Source organism: Thunnus maccoyii, chromosome 22 (genome assembly GCF_910596095.1).
Source record: "Thunnus maccoyii chromosome 22, fThuMac1.1, whole genome shotgun sequence".
Taxonomy (NCBI): domain Eukaryota; kingdom Metazoa; phylum Chordata; class Actinopteri; order Scombriformes; family Scombridae; genus Thunnus; species Thunnus maccoyii.
This window is the reverse complement of record NC_056554.1, coordinates 17,348,407-17,369,751: the sequence shown is the minus strand read 5'-3', so window position 1 is coordinate 17,369,751 and position 21,345 is coordinate 17,348,407. Positions and strand designations below refer to the sequence as shown.

Here is a 21,345-nt window from a genome sequence, read left to right as displayed (position 1 = left end):
GAACTGGTTGCTTCTATATTCATCCTTTTGCTTGTCTGTCCAATATTTATTATCAACAACGTGGCATCGGCCGCTGCACTTCTTCAACAGATCACTCAGGCATTCAATCTGACTGACAAACTCCTCAATTTTCATCCCTTTGGAAAGCTGGTCACCATGAGTGAAGACAACTGCAGCATATTTGAGAGCTTCTTCAGAGAAATATTGACATATTTTCCTGACGACAGCTTTCTCCTGCTTAGTGTATTTCTCTACTTTAAGTACAATGAGAAAAGCATGAGGCCCAGGAGTGCACTGAGAGAAACATTTCAGTATCTCAGGCTTCATGTCCTCCTCAGACCTGCCTGGGTCGAATAAACCAGGAGTGTCAATCAAAGTGATGCTTCTTCCATTGACAGTTTTGGTTTCTCCCAATATGATGTTAGCCAGGCTGCTTTTCCCAGCTCCTGTTTTTCCCAGCAGGAGGATCCTCCTTGTTGTCAGCACTAGAAGAGACAGATGGCAAAGTATAATTAATACTGTACATTTGTGTTTGTGTGGACTTACAGTTGGCAGATTGCAACCACATTAGTAATGAGTTTGTTGACAAAGCATGACAGAAAGTTCTGTCAAAAAATTGCGTAAAGATCCTCTTCAGATATATTTTAAGATGTATATAAAATACTCTACTTTGAATAATAATTCGTGTCTGATATGTTTTTTCCATGAAAAAATTTGAAATCATCTTGTTAAAACCCTTAAAATTACATCTACTCCTTCTCCCTCATTAAAAAATTCCAGAATCTATGAACATGCAAATACATTTCATTTCAGAAGTTTAACTGAAAAAAAAAACAAAACAAAAAAAACTTTGAGTGGAGGGGGACTTTAATTAAATTTATTGGGCATTGTTAGCACAGTTTGCAGATCTTTTGTCTGTTTCTCAATTTTTCTGCCTCTGAGCAACAAATATATATTTTTTTCATATGTTGTAATAATTAACAATCATTAAAACATTTCCATCAGGAATGCAACATAAAACAAAAGACATCATGGTACATGTAAATTGTGATTTGTTCTAATATTCTTTCTAAGCTTTCAGTACACTTTTTTATTAAGAAAAAACAGATTTTGCCAGCATATCAGAATCTGTAATTCATTTTTTCCCCACTGTTTGGATTTCTAGACATGATTAGACAATAGGTGACAAAAGAAGAGAATACATGCTCAAAGTTGAACTGTGCTCTCAAAACTCCTGATGTCATGAACAAAATCGTGATGTAACAGTGTCTAAAAAGAGTCAGCTGTATGCTGTAACACAAAGCGTTCACACTTATAGTCATTAATTGGTGATAAAAAATGCTGAAAATAAAATTAACAAAAAAATGGTTTACTTTACTGATGTCATATACTGATCATACACCTTGATAAAAAATTGTGTTTGTAAACTTTTCATCACTATACTGAATACAATGGACTTCAGTTTAGCTTCTATAACTAAACATGCATTGTGCTTCCATCTAGTGGTTGCTGAAATATAGTGCAAGACTACATCAATGTTAATGTGTCACTTTCTGTGTAGTCACACACCCTCCCTCTCTCACACCCTGCTTGAGTCTTTATCTCTTCTTCTGCCGTTTTCACATTATTCAGATTGAACATTAACCAATGGTGCTTGCTTGTGTGTTCGGTGAGGCGACAAATCGGCAGAGAGCTCATGCCTGAAGAAAATATGTGATAAGCTTATTTATTGTCAGAGACAGTGCACATTTACTAAAATTTAGTAGAGCTTGACCAATTTAGATATTGGACTATCACAGATATATGCGTATCGGCTTATATGTTGTCCGATATGCACCGATATGAAAACTTTTTTTTACAGAACATAATGCAGAAAAAGATGCTTGAAGTAAATATAGAAATTCTTCAATTTGTGTTTTTTTCAATTTATAGTTATGGGGTGATTTATTTCTATCCATAGCCAACACATTTGCCCAGTAGTTTAACGAGGGTTGAGAAATTAATTAATAAAAAAGAGAAAGTGAAAGAGAGCAGGCATGCAAATACAAGAGATGTGTGTGTATGTGTGTAAGAGAGAGGGAGAGAAAAAAACAGAAAGTGAAACATAACTTTATTCCTTATGTATATTGATGGATTTTATATAGTGATACATTGTTTAATTTAGCTGACAAAACTCTCAGCAACACTTATGTAATGAGCCAGACATGAGCTACTCTGTTCAGATGTTACTGGCCAGAATATAAAGACAATGGTTGATGAGTCACACATACCAAACATGTGACTCCTCCTTTTAAGTAGGATTTTGCATGCTTTGTTGATATATTTCACAATTGCCAATGATTTGATCACAATAATTAGCCTGTAGTGGTTTCAAATGTTGTCATTCAAATGATATTTTGCCAAAATATGAGTTTCCAGAATGTACTGCATAGTTATGTCAGATGAATATAAAGTGAGCAATGTTAAGAAATAACAGTAACAGTATCCTACCGTCCATGTTGTTCAAAGAAAAATCAGTGAAGAGCAACAATAATTTGGATCCACCAGAAAAATGTCCTGTTTCTTTTCTCCTGTGCTCTGACTCAATCTATTCTCATTTTACTTTCACTTGCTATTTGAGTCACCAGAAGTAGGTTTGGCTGCTATGTCAAATTGGCTTCACAGTCCAGTGCTGTACCTGGAGGCTTGGCATGAGAGGACTCGAGCCACAAACATTAACGAGCTGCGCAACCTGGAACTTGTTGCTCATGTGGTTATTCATCTTTTTCTTCCAGTCCATAAACGACGTGGCATCGACTACCACACTTCTTCACCAGATCATTTAGACAAACTCCTCAATTTTCATTCCTTTGAGGAGCTAGTCACCATGTGTGAAGACAACAACAGCATAAAGCTTCATTAAAGAAATACTGACACCTTTTTGTGATAATTTGATAAAATTAGAATAGAAACAAGAGTCAGAGCACAGGAGAAACGAAACAGGAAGTTTTTCTGGTGGATCCAAATGCACATGTAAAATATTGCAACAAAGCATGCAACCTACGCAAAAGGAGGAGAGTATGGCAAGCCCTGTTAAATGTAACTGTGGACATCTGAAATTGAAAGCTCAATACACATGGATGGAAACAGTGACGTCATTTGTCCTAGGAAGAATGCTATGTCATTTTGACAAGGAAGAATTGAATTACAGATATCTGCAGTACATATCCAGTCAAGCTAAGGGTTTAAGGATTTTAAGATATCTTAAGTGTATTTTTGACCAGTACAATCAAAGTTGTGGATACAAGTTGCAGATATCTTGAAATACAATTTCTACTAGTAAGAATGTTATTGTGGATATCTTTAATTACCATTCTGATTAGTGAGAATACAGTTTTGACCGGGAGAAATGCAATTATGGACATCTAAATGTAATTACAGATAGGAGTGTGGTTCGATTAAATGTTAAAACAGCTTGCCATAGGAGTCACATTCGGTATTTGTGATGCATCAACCATTGTCTTCACAATCTGACCAGTAATGAGTCTCATTACACAGAACAGTGGTATTTGAGTTAAAGGCTGCAATACTTATGAAGTTAGCAGTTTTCAGGGTTTGAATTGGCAGAATGAGAGAGTGTGTTTTTTCTCTGGGAATGATGCCTGCATGAAAGATGCACCGTGGACCTGTATAGTACTGCACCCACAGTACATTAGGACATGATCAGAGTAATGTGTTAAACACCTGAAATGCCAGAAAAAATGCAACAATTCTGCATGTTTTGACATAATTTTGCAGGTAAGAGGTGTGCAGCCCTCTGAGGCAAATCTGTGATTTTTGTTTAATGATTTTGAGATACATAAATACAATTTAATGCACACCATTGCAGCTTGGACACTAGAGGGCACCAATATCAAACAGTTCAGTGCCATTTTAGACTGAGGGACTTTCCAAGCCCTTGAGATTTAAAAGCAGGCAAACTTCCACTTCCTGTATATGATATATCTACCCTGCACAGGTCACAGCTTGAACAGCAAACCGAGGTTCCTCACACGTTCCACAGTCTTTACACAACTTTAGTTTGAGCCTGGACACGTCAGTTATAGATGATGAAGTTCGCAATAATTTAATTAGAGCATTGGTGTTGCAATTTCTCACTTTATATTTTTGTTGTTTATGTAGATCATCATTTATGACTTTTCATGATTCAGAAGACCATTTCCTCAATACATTAGGCCTTAATTACCCCATAGACAAAAAAAAGCCTGTTGGTAATATTCAGCAAAAATAGAGAGTAATTAAGACAACAAGTAGGACTGAATACTGAGCATTTCTACAACATGGGCTGTTAAGACTTAAAAGAGGAATCATTTAGTTAGGGCCACAGCATTTTACAAATTAGAATAAACTGACTGAAATTTCTACTTAAGAAATAAAGTCCTATATAATGCTTGTGTTTCATTAATATACAGTAGTGCCTTGCTTGCATTTGCATCAAGATAGTCCAAACACACATCATCACTTCCACAAATGTTAGTTCATTTTCTTCTGATCAGTCTCTTTTTTTATTGTCTCTCTGCAGAATATATGACAAACATCAACAGAGCATGTGAAAAGCCGCCAACACAAGATCTCACATTCAATAAAAAAAGACTCATCTTAACCATCGTTGCACAACAGAGGTCACTTTCAGCTCCTGACTGACTGAGATATCCCATCATGCCACTGGTTGTTTTTCACACTTCCTAGCTGCTGTGGGTGCGTGTATCTGGTGGTGCTCACTGCGGTCAACTTCCTGCTTTACCTCGCTGACCTGGCCTACACCGCCAGGCTGGTGTTTGTCACTGTCTAGGAAGAAAGAAAATGAAGGAGGGAGACATATTGAGTGATGAAGAACAGAAAAAAAGAGGCTAAGACCTTGAGTGGCTTTGTATTTTTGACAAAGTAGACATGAATCTTTCTCTTTGGTATCTAATTATACAGTGTGATGGTGAAATGAGATGTCCTGTTGAATCAAGGAAAGCACAAATGGCTCACTTGCAGTATGTACATGCATGTTTGAGTTTAAAATAAATGCCTAGATATCTGCAATATTTTATTTGAAAGCACATGTGATTTGTGATTTCATAATGCAGTTAAAAAGACAATTACAACATGCTATTGTTGCTCCATCTATCGCCGTTATGGAAACAAACTCGCAGTTGTGTAGCAGATTCAGGCAACTGTCATTCTGTACTTTTTCTTCACTGACATTGTGCACTGTGAGATAAGGTTCAGTAATCCACGGGGGAGTGGCACATTTACAATGTATCTTTAAAAAAAAGTTATTTCTGGATATAATTAGTTAGAATAGCAAAATAACATTATGTCATATCTAAACATCATAATAAATCTATAGCTGTTTGGATCCTACTTGTCTTACTTTAAGTCCGCCCATAATGCTCCTGATAAATAAGTGTAAAAGAGAAACATAGTCACACAGGCAGTCTTGTCATCTTCATTGTCACTCTGCAGTTACTCCTTTTTGACAACATGGGCGGTGAGTTAATTCTTTTCACTTATGATACTTTGTTTGCTCTGAGCACAACACAGTTGTCTCATGAAGAATTTTAAACTGCAGTCATTTTTGTTTTAACAAAAAGTTTTGACTGTGTATACAGTTTTAACACCTGAGATGCATCACTATGCATTTAAAATATATATCTGTGAACAGTAGTGCTCTTAAACCTCACAGCTGTTTACAAAATTCCACAATACATCAATTTTGATTGTTGACAAGTTTTGTTAGATTACATTTGAAACATGAGATGTTCTTGCTCATTTTGAATCATTTTTCATCTTTTAATCATCTTAAAATGTATCTTGTCAATCCTGTCAATGTTAAAGCTACCAAGAGACTGGACAATCAATAATAAAAGTGGTGGTTGCCTTTCTAATTTCCTCAAAAACACTGATGGCATAATTGGCTTATCTTGTCTAGTTAATGTGGTCAATATTATTTGAAAATTCATTCGTTTTGGTGAAAATTTCAGTCAGTGAGTTCATACTTTGAGCTCATAATTTAAAATATTGAGACAACACAACATCTTTTGTCACACTATTCAGGCTACTGTAAAAACTTAGGATCTCTGTTATTTAATGTTTGTTTGGTTAAAGGGCTATTTTAACCTTTGACGGATAACTGTTAGTGTGTATTAGTAAACTGAGTCGGATATTGTGCTCTTGCTCTGTTCATTGAATAGGTGAATAGAGTTGTTAACTGTGTTATATTGGTACATTTAAAGTTACGGTGTGCTGTGCTATTGCATTTTTCTTTTTGAAGGTAGAGAGAGTAGCATTGGTGCCACAGAAGTGCAGACGCCCACTACTTCAGAGCAACCTGCAGGTACAGAACATTTTATGTTTTGTTAGAATATTAGTTGTTTAATTAGTTATTTATATTTTTAATAAATATTGGTTAAAAGTTAGTCCTTGTGTCCTCTCCCTCCTTAATGATATGTACCTTTGGTTTTATTTGAGGTTCATAACAGTACATTTTACTAAGCAGTTGTTGGCTCATTAGTTTGTTATTCACATGCACTAACATTTACCAGAATGCAGGAAATCAAGTCTTTGTAACTAAAATTTTCCTAGTGGAGGACCCCCTGATCCCCCGCTTAAAAAATGGCCTGACTGTGTCTTTATTTCACACAATATTTCCCGGCCTGAATAATTTTCCCAGTCCGGACCTGTCTGCATCTTAAAATCTAGTATGACATGTTATACTAGATTGTCAGAGTCGAGAGTTTGAGGTGTAAAGATATAAAAACTTCTTTTGGAAAAGAAACATACTAATGTCTCCTCCTCTGCTCGCTCTTCTAATGTTATCAATGCAAATGTATCTCAGGGAGGACACTGGGTGTTTAACTCTCTGAAATGCAATGAGACGGGACACTTTTAACAAGTGTTTTTACCATCTGTTGCCCTTATTTACCCACATTATATGGTCAAACCAAATAAATGGTTATTTCACAAGGTACAGCATAAAAGCTGAGAAATAATATAATTTTTTTTTCTAAAATACAGTGCTAGTATGCTTGTTAACTTCAGCTACTTTTCACACATGGACAAAAACATTCAAACCAAAATCAAGAATTCTACAAGACCTCATTTACCAGTTACGACTGCAACCTAATTTAGAGAGTGTTGTGTTGTGGTTTTCACTAATGTATGCATAAAATATTATTCCTATAACTGACATGAATGTCACAGTGTAATCTGAATAGTGATGCACAAAAATAAGTAAGAGCAATATGTATAATATTATTGATCCTGAATCATTATTCTTTTCTAGACTCAGACAGAAGAATTGTCCTACTGGGAAAAACTGGAGCTGGGAAAAGCAGTTTAGCCAACACCATATTCAGAGAGGATGTCTTCGAGATAAACCATACTGCAAACGCTGGAACAAGTCAATGTGCAAATGGAACCAGATCTGTCAATGAAAAAAGCATCACTTTGATTGACACTCCTGGTTTCTTTGACCCAGACAAGTCTAAGAAGGAGCTGAAGGATGAGATAGTTAAGTGTATCATAGAGTGCGCTCCTGGGCCTCATGTTTTTCTTATTTTACTTAAAGTTGAGAAATTCACAAACCATGAGAAGCAGGTTATTGACAAAATACGAAGGACTTTTTCTGAGGAGGCCTTCAAATATGCTGCAGTTGTCTTCACTCATGGTGACCAGCTCCGCAAAGGACAGAAAATTGAGGAGTTTGTCCAAGACAATAAAGTTCTGAGTGATGTGGTGAAGAAGTGTGGCGACCGATGCCACGTCATTGATAATAAATACTGGAAGAACAACCAGCAGGATGAATACAGGAGCAACCAGTTCCAGGTGGCAGAGCTACTCAAGACCATAGACAAGATAGTGGAGGAAAACAAAGGAGGCTGCTACACCAATGAGATGCTGCGGACAGTGTACAAATTGATTAAAAAGTATGGGAAGATTTATGTCTCAAATTTTCTCAAGAAGTCTGTTGGTATTACTACAGGAGTATTGTTGGGAGCTTTGCTGGGTGTGCCAGTAATGATTGTTTCAGTTGTCAGAGCCTTGATGAAAATGAGACCATCACCAGCGGCAGAAGCAGCAGAGGTTGCAGTGGGAGCAGCAGTAATGCCTACCTTAGGTGTAGCTGCAGGTGTAGAGGCTGCAGTGGCAGCAGCAGCAGGAGCAGCAGCAGGACCTGGATTAGGTATAGCTGCAGGAGTTGCTGCAGGAGCAGGAGCACTAGTAGGAGGTTTTATAGGATATCGTGAAGCTGATAAAGCAGCTTCAGTAGGGGAGGCAGCAAAGAACACAGCAAAGTTTATGTTGGACAAATCTCTACACAGAGTTACAAACCAAAATCAACAGCAAAGTGAGGATAATTATGAACTTCTGACAGATCAGTGAAATAAATTGACTGTTATAGTGCTCTTGTTACTACACTGTTATATATAGTGCTTTTATTCAAAAGCTTTACAATTTTCCTCTCATCCACTTATTCCCATTGTATAGAAACTATATTTGCTCCTAAAATTCTAACATCTATTAAATAGGCTTTAGTCACATACAGTATGTGTCCATCTTGGATCCAAAATGAGGCGAGGCAGGGAAACATATGCAGAAGTTAGTTTCTGTGCAACTTGACACTCCTTGTGAACAATATCCAGCTGAAGTGTATCTTCTTTTACCAGCTATTCTTGTAAAAACACAGCAAACGTTTGACTTTTAAAAGTATCTATCAAGTTTTAATATCTGTCAATGACTGTGATTTATTATTTCAAAATGTTGCTCTTTGAAACTAGATGTATATAAGAGTTCTTGAGAGAATCTTTAAGATTTTCATGAGCATGACCCTCCTGGTAACTGAAATGTTTTAAAGCTGTTTGTTATTCTGATTGTGCTTCAACTTTTTGCCAACAATTCAGGGAAAATGTTTTGTTTATGCAATAAATTCTCATTGTTATTATATAACCTCTTATTTCGTTGTTTCTTTTTTCAAAATGAAATGCCAGTTGGTATACAATGAAACAACTGACGGTAATGTAATAAAGATTGTCATTTCATCTGTTATTTCTTGTGGTCGAGTGTTGTTTGTTCTGAGGTCTCTGACATTTCTCCCACATAATCCCTGGTTCCTGGTAGCCTAGATTCAAACCTAAATTTATTACAGTCTGAAGTCACGCACTTACATTATAGTTTTATGGCTCCCTCTATCACCCTGCACCCAGTAAAGTGAAACAGGCACCAGAAATGAGGAAATATAAATATATTCACAGATGAAGTCACTCTGATTAATTGTCACTCTGCAGTTCGTTTTTTTGACAATATGGAGAGTAAATTCATTTAAATCACTTATTATGTCTGTAGAACAGAACACTACAAAGTTGTCAGATTTTACTGTGTACAGTGTTTTTTGTTTTGTTTTGTTTTGTTTTGTTTTATTTTGTTTTTTCATTTACTGTGAACAATGATGTTCTTGAACCCCACAGCTGCTTACAAAGTTATTCTGTTCCACAATAAATCATCTTTGATTAATTTATGAAAAATTATTAGTGCTGTTAGGTGAGATGACATATGTGTCCTTGCTCATACTGAGGTTACTCCTGTCCTTGAAAATGACAAAGATGTAACAACAAAAGGCCCGTCTGTATTTGCTATTTGCCCTCAGCAGATTTATTAGTAAATTATCAAGACATGAGGTGATTCTGACACATTGTAGTTCTTCTTTTGCTACATAACACCCGACTGAAATTCAGTGCAGTAGAAGTACATCTATTTTCTTTTGTGATATCTATTAATGTCCTTGTTAACCTCAGCTAGTGTTTATCAAACATTCAAAGCAAAGTCTTCATTCGTCATTATTTCACTTACTAGTTATGCTAGCAAATTAATTTAAAAGTGCAATCCTCTTCATTGTCATTATTAACTGCTGTTTGCACATTAAATTGTTTTTTTCTGTTAATATCAGAGTGATTTCACATCTGTACTTTGGTTAATATTTGTCCAGACCAAAGGTAAAAGATTGTTGCCCTCTAGGTCTGGTGTGGCTCATGTTCACACTGATTTATGAACAGAGCTGACATCACAAAGACAGACAGGTGACTCAATGACTGGAAAGTTGGGCGACTGTCTGATACCTGACAGTAAGTCATGCAGCACATTGTGAGTATATGTATCATCAAATCTCATCTTATTTCTTCTATCACTGATGATGAACTGCAAAGGCTGGTGCAACGTCACTGATAATAAATTACAAAAAGCAGGATGACTACATGACTACATGACTATTTAACACCATAAACAAGATAGTGTTGGAAAGCAATTGAGACTACTAAACCAATGAGATGCTGCAAACAGTGAAGAGAGAGATACAGACTGAGAAAGAGCACATTAGACAGTCATCAGGAACCAAGTCACAGAAAAATATCAGAGATAAGGCAAAGGTCAATGTTTCAAATTGTCATTGGTCAGCAGTGAGATAGGATCATTGTTGGGAGTTTTGCTTGGCATGACAATGATAGTTGCGTTTGTTGCCACAGCTTTGTGCAAGAAGTAAAGGCCAATTTTGAAAACAAATAAAACATGTCATAACTCAAAAATAAAAATGTTAAACAATTTAATTACAATGTGGGCTACTTTTTATACAATATTAAAGCAAAACTTTTACAGAATTGGATTTTCTGTCTACTCCAACTTAAGGGAGCCTTGTGGGTGTAGATAGATCCCTGCTTGAAAGTTTTATTGTATTAGTCCAAATATAAGACAACCTCCTGCTTTCCAACACTTGTTTTTGGAAAAATAATTTTTGAAGCTACAACACACATTCACACTCATCTTGTTCACTCACACACTCTCCTGTCAGCCTCTCAATTTCTTAATGACCCCTTATTTTCTCGAGTAGTTGCCATTTTTCAGACTGACAGCACTAATTCAGATGATTTGGTTCATGGTCCCTATCTGCAGTGAAGATAAGGAAGACGCTTTAGACTTGTTTTCAGCCATAAATTTATTTCCTCCGAGGCAGCAAAATCCGTTACATGAGCCATTTAGAAACTCTTGTATGTTTACATGGTCTCACAACACACTTTAAACTCTAACAGACCCACTATGAACAGACTTTAAGGAACTTATATAAAGTATAGCAACATTAAGGCTACAAATGACCCATAATGCAACACTCTCTTTAGGAGCTGGTGTCACAGTGATACTCTCAATTAAAAAAGAATTTCTGATGTTGTGAACATGTGATTGTCTAGTCCTAAAATGTGTGTGTCTAGTCATCTTTACAAATTATTCATATGACTGATCTGCACTGTTATAAAGGTTTAGGTACAGAAACTACTTGGTTAAGATTTTGAAGAGATCATAGTCATGGTTAAAAGAAAACATGCTTAAAATAAAGTCCCCTGTGGATAAAACACTTCAAGAACCCAAAAGACATGTTAAATGACCATGCAAGAGACAAATTTAGTGTATTACATATGTAAAGTAATTGTTCTCTTCCAGTGCCCACAAGGAGGATTATTCTGCTGGGATAACTAGAGCTGGGAATAGAAGTCTGGCTAACACTATATTTGGTGAGGATGTGTTCAACACAAACCATTTTCCCAACTCTGGCTCAAGTCAATGTCAAGCAAAAGACATATATATCTATCACATTTTGCACTCCTGGTGTGCTCCTGGCCCTCATGCTATTCTCACTGTGCTTAAGGTGGAGACATACACACATCAGGAGAACATTATCTCAAAAACTTTCCAGTATTTCTCTATAGAGGAATACTGGAAAGTTTTTGAAGACAACTAACATTTTAAATATATTCGTTGTCTGTGTGTGTGTGTGTGTGTGTGTGTGACAGAGTACACACACACACACACACACACACAAACACACATAAACACACTCTCAGACATGCATACATACTCCTACAGAGTTTAATTAATTTAATTCATACAGAACTACATTTTGTGTGTGTGACATCTTAGCCTATTAAAAAAAACAAAATGAGGAACAAGTCACTTTAAGGGTGGAAGTATTGAAAGTGACACTGCAGTATGCATGTTCTAAATTTTTGTAAACATTTTAATCAGAATCACTTGATATTTGTCTTATTCAAACAACTACTATGTTGCAACCCAGTCACCAGAAGAAAACGTTGGCATTGAACGTTTCTGCAAACCACAGAAACGTTGAATATATATGTTTCAACATGTGTAATACGTATCATATCAACATTTCTACAAATGTAGCATATTAACATTTCTACTCATTGAATAATGATGTTTTATGGTGTGACAACGCTGTGGTTAAGGTCTGATTAGGTTTAGGCACAAAGACCACTTGATTAGGGTTAGGGAAAGATCATGGTTTGGGTTAAAATAAAAATAAAAAATAAAATAAAAACAGCCAATGTCTCACTAAAAACACCCGCTTTTGTCAGTTGAAACAGGAAGCGGGCATTGGTTTCGAGATGGTCCCGAACCATACTCTGCTGATTTCCAACTTGTTGCCAAGAAACTTCCTACCCATCCACCAACCCATCCTCCCCCTAATAAGAAGAATCAGCTCATTTAGATTCGAACTACGTCACTTTAGAAATGTTGAGATGATACGTATTTTGGAAATGTTGATATGATACGTTTGTTGAAATGTTAATATGCTACGTATTACACGTGTTGAAACGTAGATGTTCAATGTTTCTGTGGTTTGCAGAAACGTAAACTGCCAACATTTTATTCTGGCTACCAGGCTGAATTTCCACTACACTCTTAAATCCTAGCAACACTATTTTGAACAGGATACAAACAGGAAAGAATTAATCTTCTTCTTTTTTTTTTTTTTAACTAATGCCGGTAAACAGGACATTACAGAAGATAAGACAGGATGTACAGTAATAAATGCATAAATGACAGTTTGCAGAGAAACAGGTTGAAGTGAAACCTGGTGTAATGCTTAGCTAGATAGATAATTATGACACACTGACTCTGCAGCTGAGCTAAGAATGTGATTAAATATTCAGTGTTATGAGTGCATTTTACATTCTTATAGTGAAAAGCACAATGGCTTTTTATTAGGGGCATCTAGAATATTACATATTAGTAATGAAGTACTTTTTACTTGTTACAAGTGTCAAAGAGGAAGAGATGGCAGCTGCACCTTTTCATACCTTTTTAGGGTGGAGTGTTTTATCTCTGGGTGAGACAGAACAAGTTAAAAGAAATTTTATTTGTTTCTATTGGCAACATCCCAAGATGAATGAACTATATCAAGCTATTTACTGACAAACAATATATAGAGAGTATATCTTCAGCTGTGTCCTTTAACTTTTTATGTGGTTTCATAAAAAAGAAACAACTGAATAGACAGATGACCAATCAGCTGTTTTATTGTTGTATAATACTTAATTATAACTGAGCAACAAACACTTATTGTACTTAAAACAAATCATCATCATAAAACACCACAAAGCCATGTAGAGTCCATGTCCCAACAACCACTTTCAGATTTCAGATCAAAACTTTGATTACTACCAGATTAACTTCTTATTTACTCTGATTTTTATTAAACAGTAACTCACAGTAGTTAACTTTTCATTTGACAGGAAACACCACAACGTTTGAAGCATAGACACGAGGACTTCCATCAAGTCAGAAGCTTAAATTAACATCTGTTGGATTCTGCTTCAATATTTATTCAAATGGGTTCAATGGTACAAATCATAAATTTGTTCAAGACAACCTCAAATGTCTTCTATACTGCCTTCACTGGTGTGATTGCTCCCTCATATTACTTGTTCATCAAATAGTGGTATACCTCTGTTCATACCTTCATAAATTTTGACTTCAACACAGTTGCAACAAGTCCAACAATGATCGCCAAACCCACAAAACCGCTAATCAATGTCCATGGTGCTTTGTTCAAATGCTTCTCAAGGACTCTGCTTTTAGCCTGCTGTCTGATCTCTTCCTGTGTCATGTTTCCTGATGACAGTCTGATGCGCTCTTCCTCTTTCTGTATTTCTCTCTCCACTGTTTGCAGCATTTCATTGGTGTAGTAGCCTCCATTGTTTTCCATCACTATCTTGTCTATGGTGTTGAGTAGCTCTGCCACCTGGAACTGGTTGCTCCTGTATTCATCCTGCTGTTTGATCTTCCAATATTTATTATCAACAACGTGGCATCGGCCGCCGCACTTCTTCACCAGATCACTCAGATGCTCACTTTGACTGACAAACTCCTCAATCTTCATCCCTTCTGGGAGCTGGTCACCCTGGGTTAAGACAACTGCAGCATATTTGAAAGCATCCTTAGAGAAATATTCACACATTTTTGTGATGACAGCTTTCTCCTGCTCGGTGAATTTCTCCACTTTAAGCACAATGAGAAAAGCATGAGGCCCAGGAGCGCACTCAATGATACACCTCATCATCTCAGGCTTCATGTCCTCCTCAGACCTGCCTGGGTCAAAGAAACCAGGAGTGTCGATCAAAGTGATGCTTCTTCCATTGACAGATTTGGTTTCTGCTTCACAAAAATGTGTTTTCAAGTCATTAAAATGGTTTATTTTGAATTTGGCCTCTCCAAATATGGTGTTAGCCAGGCTGCTCTTCCCAGCTCCAGTTTTCCCCAGTAGGACAATCCTCATTGTGTTCAACCCTAAAAGAGAATTACTTTCTATCAGTAAAGCAGGTAACTTGTCCAAGTGGTTTTCCCATTTATTGATTTTCCTACAATAATTATTACACTGGTGACATTTTGGCTGAGTTACAGAAACACTTCAAACACAAGTAGGAGCTCTGCTCTGCTTCACAACAACAATAACATTATTATGTTAAATATCAAACATCGACTCAAATATTTAAAACAGTAAAGTTTAACAGTAAAGCTAATGTAGAGTTATAATACTCTGGAGTAACGGTCAATTTGTAGATGTTAACTGTGAAATTCACAGTGTCCTATTTTTAATGTGTTTGATAATAAATTCATCTGTAAGAGACCTGAGTACAAGGATCCATTATTAAGAGTTACAGAATATAAATAACTTAGTATTTAGATAGATGACAAATTCACATTCAAATTTCATCTGGACAATCTTGTCAACAAATTATGACTTTTTTTTATATGTAAACAGAACCAACTTTCCTTGGATTGTATTCTCTGTCTGAGAGATGTGATAAGCATATATACTTATTCATCTACAAGGCCCTTATTGTGAAGCTACAATCTTAGATCACAACTATGCTTGATTGGTTCTCAGTCTAATGACCGAGTTTCACTACAAGTCACTAGAGTTTGTACTGAGCTTGGAAGATCCGCATTTTGTTTTTATGCTCCGACCACCTGGAACTCTTTGCAGAGCATCTTAAAAATGAATATGTAAGTAACCCTTGGACATATTAAATCTATGATCACAAACCACTTAACTTCTGTTTGAACTTGTTTTAATTGATTTGTTTTATATCTTGTATCTTTTATTATCTATACACTTTTTTTGATTGGTTGGTTTCTTTTATCTTGTATGTTTTGTTATTATTTTATTATACTTGACATCACTGAAAATCAGGACCGGCCCTCAATGATTTTCAGGCTTAATAAAGGTAATAATAAAACTGACATTAGCAACCTCTTAACTCTAATAATTCTGGGAAATATCTGATGGATACTGTCATGTGTTATAGAAACTTTAAATAAGGATATAGAAAGTTAGTGAAGATAAAGGAAAATTAAGAGGAAGAAGAAGAAAAAATATTGTACAAATAAAGTTGTAAAATATTTAAAAGAAAAATAAATAGCATTGAAATGTAGTTTTTATTGTACCACCCCTCCTTCCTTAAAATGAAAATACATTCTCACTCCCAAGCCACACACACACACACACACACACACACATATGTGTGTGTGTGTGTGTGTGTGTGAGACTATAGTCACGCAGTATCACGGTAGTCACTGTTAAAAAATAATTTTATTTTATGGTGTGACAATATGGTGGTTAAGGTCTGGTTAGGTTTAGGCACAAAAACCACCTGGTTAGGTTTAGGGAAAGATTGTGGTTTGGGTTAAAATAAAAAATGAAATAAAATGTTAAGGTGATCTCGAACCATGCTATCTGCTGACTGTGCTGATTTACAAATTTCTGCAACCAACATTACAAGCCACCCACCAACCCCTACACCTCCTAATAAGAAAGTAAGTCAGCTTATATAGATGTCGTGTGAAGTACATCACTTCAGAAATGTTGATATGATACATGTTGAAATGTTAATATGTTACGTATTACAGGTGTTTAAATGTGCATGTTCAATGTATCTGTGGTTTGCAGAAACGTTTTATTCAGGCTGAAATTTGTCACCTTACTTAGACGTCATCGGTCTCACAGCGTCTATTTCAGACGTTGTGGGAGCTCAGCAGAAGTCTTTCAGACTACCCTGCACGTTAAAAAAAAATGACGCTAAAAGGGTACCCAGTGCGTTAAAAAGTGACGCCACGGGGTCCTGACCAAACTTCGATATGTGACGAGTTGGGAGTTAGAACGGGCTCATATTTAACAACCATGGTGTGTTAAAACTTGATTAAATAAGGTTTAAAGTAACATCTGTCAGAGCTTATTTTATCATAGTGAAATAAAATAAATAATTTCTTTTGAAAAATATTTTTACAGTCTCACAGAGAAGGAATGGATGCTCACAGCCTTTTATATCAGTTTTAATAAAGCTGGGAATTGTGAGTTTCTTTTACTGGAGGAATTTAGTTTTAAATGGAGGTATTTGGCCTAAAGTTTAGTCCTCATTGTTAACACAACAGCTGAAATAAATCAACTCAACTTACCTTCCATGTTGTCAGACAGAGTTCAGACAGAGTTCAGTTCATAAAATTCTTCAGATCCGCGAGACGTCCTCACTGTGAGTCTTTTCTCTTGTTCTCTTCGTCCTACTTGCCCCCTGCTTTATTTTTGTCTGACTTGTTTCCAGGCTGCAGACTGATGAACTGCATTTGTTTTCATGCAAGTGCATTACAATGTTTTACAGTTTCTCATATTTTTTTTCCATATGTATTAATATTTATAGATTTATGTTCAGGAACACAATACTTAGGAAATAATTTCTCCTTGAAATGTGTTATTTTAAATGTTAATGCCACACAAAATGATGCACAGTGAAGGGAACATTCTGAAACTTAAAGAAATAAAGGGAGAAATTTTACCTCTTACATAATATACAGTACTCATATTTTAACTTAGATATGCATGATGGAAATTTCTGATTTGTACAACGACTGTAGAAGACTGCACAAGTAAAATTGTGGTTTGACATTTATGGCAGATGCTTTGTGTAAACACTTCCTCTCAGAGGGCTGAGACTCTGACATGTGATGAAAAATGGTGTAATCGTTCCTCATTTATGTCTCCTGTTTCACTTGTTTACTGGGTGAAAGGTGATGTTGTACGTGACTTCATATCATAGACTGAAAGAGTCCACAGTTTATTGATAAACATGCATCTATGTTGCATCGTGTATCTAAATATGACACAAGGTTTGACTTTGTGTGAGAAACAATATGAAACAATAATTTATTTATAGTTACAATGTATTTGCAGTATTTTCATTTATGATATGTAAAATACATATTACAAAAAACAATGCAAATTCTCAATGTCGGGGTGACTGTCGTGAAATTTCTTGGTAAAAAGGATTGTGATCTTAATTTCTTTTCAGAGAAGACACAAAGTATTTACTTAATTGGTAACATTATTTCCTCTTTCTTAAGACAGCGAGCAAACTCATTGCTGAGGTGTTCTGGGAACAGACAGATGTCCTCATATTCTTACACTGACCTTGACAACCATTTTTAACCTTATAGCTAAACTGCACCTCCCTCAGCAACCTTTTTGCCTTAGAAAGCATGTAAGGCCGTCTGGATTGCATTCCATTAAAATATGCAGATTGAACATGTATGCACAATGTTTACAATATATTTTCTGACATGTTCACAAACATACTGTATCTGCAAAATGTTCAATGACTCGGCACAGTATCATGCTCTTCACTGGAAGGGCACTTTAGTATTTTTCTGCTATACAGTGCACCCTATAGAGCACTCCACAATGTGTGAAACAGTAGCCCTCCCATTCATTTGAATGGGGGCAGTGTACAGGGCCATGCAGACTGCATGGAGCTCAGCAAAAAACTGCAGTCGTCATCCAGACTGAACTGAATTTGAAATTACTTTGTAACGTGAATGCCATATTATTGGTATCAAATAGCAAATTTAAGCTGTGGTCTGTGTCACTGTTGGAGGCTCAAAATCAGTGGCATGGTTTTATGAGGAAAGAGACACCTGAAAGAATTCTTACTAATGAACAATTTTATTGTTGAACTGTTTCATTGTATAGCTATTAGCATATTTTGAAAATAAAAACAACAAAATAAGAGGTTATATAGTAACAATAACAATTTATTTCATGACAAAAACATCACCAAACCATTTTTGGCAAAAAGTTGAAGCACAATCAGAATAACAAACAGCTTTAAAAAATTTCACAAAGAGGGTTATTGCTCATGAAAATCTTAAAGATTCTCTCAAGAACTCTTATATACATCTAGTTTCATAAGCAACATTTTGAAATAACAAATCAAAGTCATTGACAGATATTAAAAACATTTGATAGAATACTTTTAAAAGTCAAATGTTTGCTGTGTTTTTGTAAGAATAGCTGGCAAAAGAAGATACACTACAGAAGGATATTGTTGACAAGTGTCAAGTGGCACAGAAACTAACTTCTGCATTTGTTTCCCTGCCTTTTTGATCCAAAATGGATACATACTGTATGTGACTAAAGCCTATTTAATAGATGTTAGAATTTTAGGAGCAAATATAGTTTCTATACAATGGGAATAAGTGGATGAGAGGAAAATTGTAAAGCTTTTGAATAAAAGCACTATATATAACAGTGTAGTAACAAGAACACAATAACAGTCAATTTATTTCACCAGTTTGTCAGAAGTGACTCTTTCGCCTCACTTTACTGATACTTTTTGTTCAATTGTATTTTAAAATTTTTTTGTAGATTTTCATCACAAACAGCCTTTGCTGTGTTCCTTACTGCCTCTCCTACTGAGTCTGCTTTATCAGCTTCACAATATCCCATACAACCTCCTACTACTGCTCCTACTGTAACAGCAACTCCTGCAGCAACTCCTGCAGCTATACCTAATCCAGTTGTTACTGCTGCTCCTCCTGCTGCTCCCACTGCAGCCTCTGCTGCTACTGCTGCTGTGGGTTGCATTGTCATCAAGGCTTTGATAACTACAATAATCATTCCTGGCACACCAAGCAAAGCTCCCAACAATACTCCTGTTGCAGTACCTGCCAGTCTGATCGAAAACTTCTTTAAGACATTGACTTTGGCCTGCTTTGTGATCTCTTGCTCTGATATTGTCACTGGCAACAGTTTAATTCTCTTCTCCTCTTGCTGTATTTCTTTCTTCACTGTTTGCAGCATCTTATTGGTGTAGTAGCTTCCATTGTTTTCCATCACTATCTTGTCTATGGTTTTAAGTAGCTCTGCCACCTGGAACGGGTTTCTCCTGTACTCATCCTGCTGGTTGTCCTTCCAGTGTTTATTATCAACGACGTGGCATCGGCCGCCACACTTCTGCACCAGATCTCTCAGACCTTTACTGTCTTTGACAAACTCCTCAATTTTCTTTCCTTCAGTGAGCTGGTCACCATGAGTGAAAACAACTGCAGTGTATTTGAAGGCCTCCTCAGAAAAAGACTTTCGTATTTCGTCAATAACTTGCTTCTCGTGAGGTGTGAATTTCTCAACTTTAAGTAAAATGAGAAAAACATGAGGCCCAGGAGCACACTCTATGATACACTTCACTATCTCATCCCTCAGCTCCTCCTCAGACTTGTGTGGGTCAAAGAAACCAGGAGTGTCGATCCAAGTGATGCTTCTTCCATTGACAGATCTGGTTTCTTTTGCACATTGACTTGTTCCAGCGTTTGGAGAATCATCTATCTTGAAGACCTCCTCTCCGAATATGGTGTTGGCTAAACTGCTTTTCCCAGCTCCAGTTTTTCCCAGCAGGACAATTCTTATTTCTGAGTCTAGAAAAGAACAATGAATCAGGATCAGTAATATTGTATATATTGCTCTTACTTGTTTTTGTGCATCACTATTCAGATTACACTGTTATATATATGTCAGTTATAGGAATAATACTTTATGCACACATTAGTGAAAATCACATTCAAGAGGGACAACACTTCCTAACTTAGGTTGCAGTCATAACTGGTAAATGAGGTCATGTAGAACCCTTGATTTTGATTTGAATGTTTTTATCCACATGTGAAAAGTAGCTGAGGTTAACAAGCACACTAGCACTGTATTTTTAGAAAATTTTATGTAATTGCTTGGCTTTATGCTGTACCTTTTGAAATAACCATTTATTTGGTTTGTGCAGATAATGTGGGTAAATAAAGGCAACAGATGGTAAAAACACTTGTTAAAAGTGCTCCATGTCATTGCATTTCAGAGAGGTAAACACCCAGTGCCCTCCCTGAGATACATTTGCATTGATCACATTAGAAAACCAAGCAGAGGAGGAGACATTAGTATGTTTCTTTTCCAGAAGGAGAGTTTTTATATCTTTACACCTCAAACTCTCGACTTTGTCATGTCCCAAATTTAGACATATTTTGTTGATAATATTTATATTTTCACTTGATTTTAAGCTGCAGTAAATTTTAATAATTGATACATTTTACAAGATAGATTTTGAGAATAATTGATTGTATAATGTATGAATATGAAATATCTTTTATGATTAAAAATAAAATAATAATATAATAATAAATAAAAAATGCAAGAACATCTCGTGCATCAAAACTGGTAATTTCTCAACAATCAAAATTGATGTATTGTGGAATTTCGTAAACAGCTGTGAGGTTTAAGAGCACAACTGCTCACAGATATATTTTTTTAAATGCATAGTGATGCATCTCAGATGTTAAAACTGTATACACAGTCAAAACTTTTTATTAAAACAAAAATTACTGCAGTTTAAAATTCTTCATGAGACAACTGTGTTGCGCTCAGAACAAAAAAAAAAATCATAAGTGAAAAGAATTAACTCACCGTCCATCTTGTCGAAAAAGAGTAACTGCAGAGTGACAATGAAAATGACAAGACTTCCTGTGTGACTATGTTTCTCTTTTACATTTATTTATCAGGAGCATTGTGGGGCAAACTTAAGGTAAGACTAGTAGGCAACTGTCTGGAGCACCGAACTAAAAGGGATCCAAACCGCTACAGATTTATTATGATGTTTAGATATGAAA

The 21,345-nt window shown here is 36.0% G+C and overlaps 3 protein-coding genes across 3 annotated transcripts; 1 reads left to right on the top strand and 2 right to left on the bottom strand.

Annotated features, from left to right (window-relative positions):
- Positions 1-5,511: 5,511 nt before the first annotated feature.
- On the top strand, positions 5,512-8,412 carry LOC121889927 (GTPase IMAP family member 7-like). The gene is made up of 3 exons (XM_042402161.1): positions 5,512-5,518; positions 6,302-6,364; positions 7,313-8,412. The coding sequence occupies exons 1-3, from the start codon at positions 5,512-5,514 to the stop codon at positions 8,410-8,412; spliced, it is 1,170 nt and encodes a 389-aa protein (XP_042258095.1).
- Positions 8,413-13,822: 5,410 nt separating this feature from the next.
- On the bottom strand, positions 13,823-14,679 carry LOC121889926 (GTPase IMAP family member 7-like). The gene has a single exon (XM_042402160.1). It carries the CDS (start codon positions 14,645-14,647, stop codon positions 13,823-13,825), a length of 825 nt encoding a protein of 274 aa, XP_042258094.1. The 5' UTR covers positions 14,648-14,679.
- A 3,829-nt stretch (positions 14,680-18,508) lies between these two features.
- Positions 18,509-21,149, bottom strand: LOC121889925 (GTPase IMAP family member 7-like). Its single transcript, XM_042402159.1, has 3 exons — positions 21,143-21,149; positions 19,251-20,112; positions 18,509-18,524 (listed from the first exon to the last, which is right to left on the bottom strand). The coding sequence occupies exons 1-3, from the start codon at positions 21,147-21,149 to the stop codon at positions 18,509-18,511; spliced, it is 885 nt and encodes a 294-aa protein (XP_042258093.1).
- Positions 21,150-21,345: the final 196 nt, after the last annotated feature.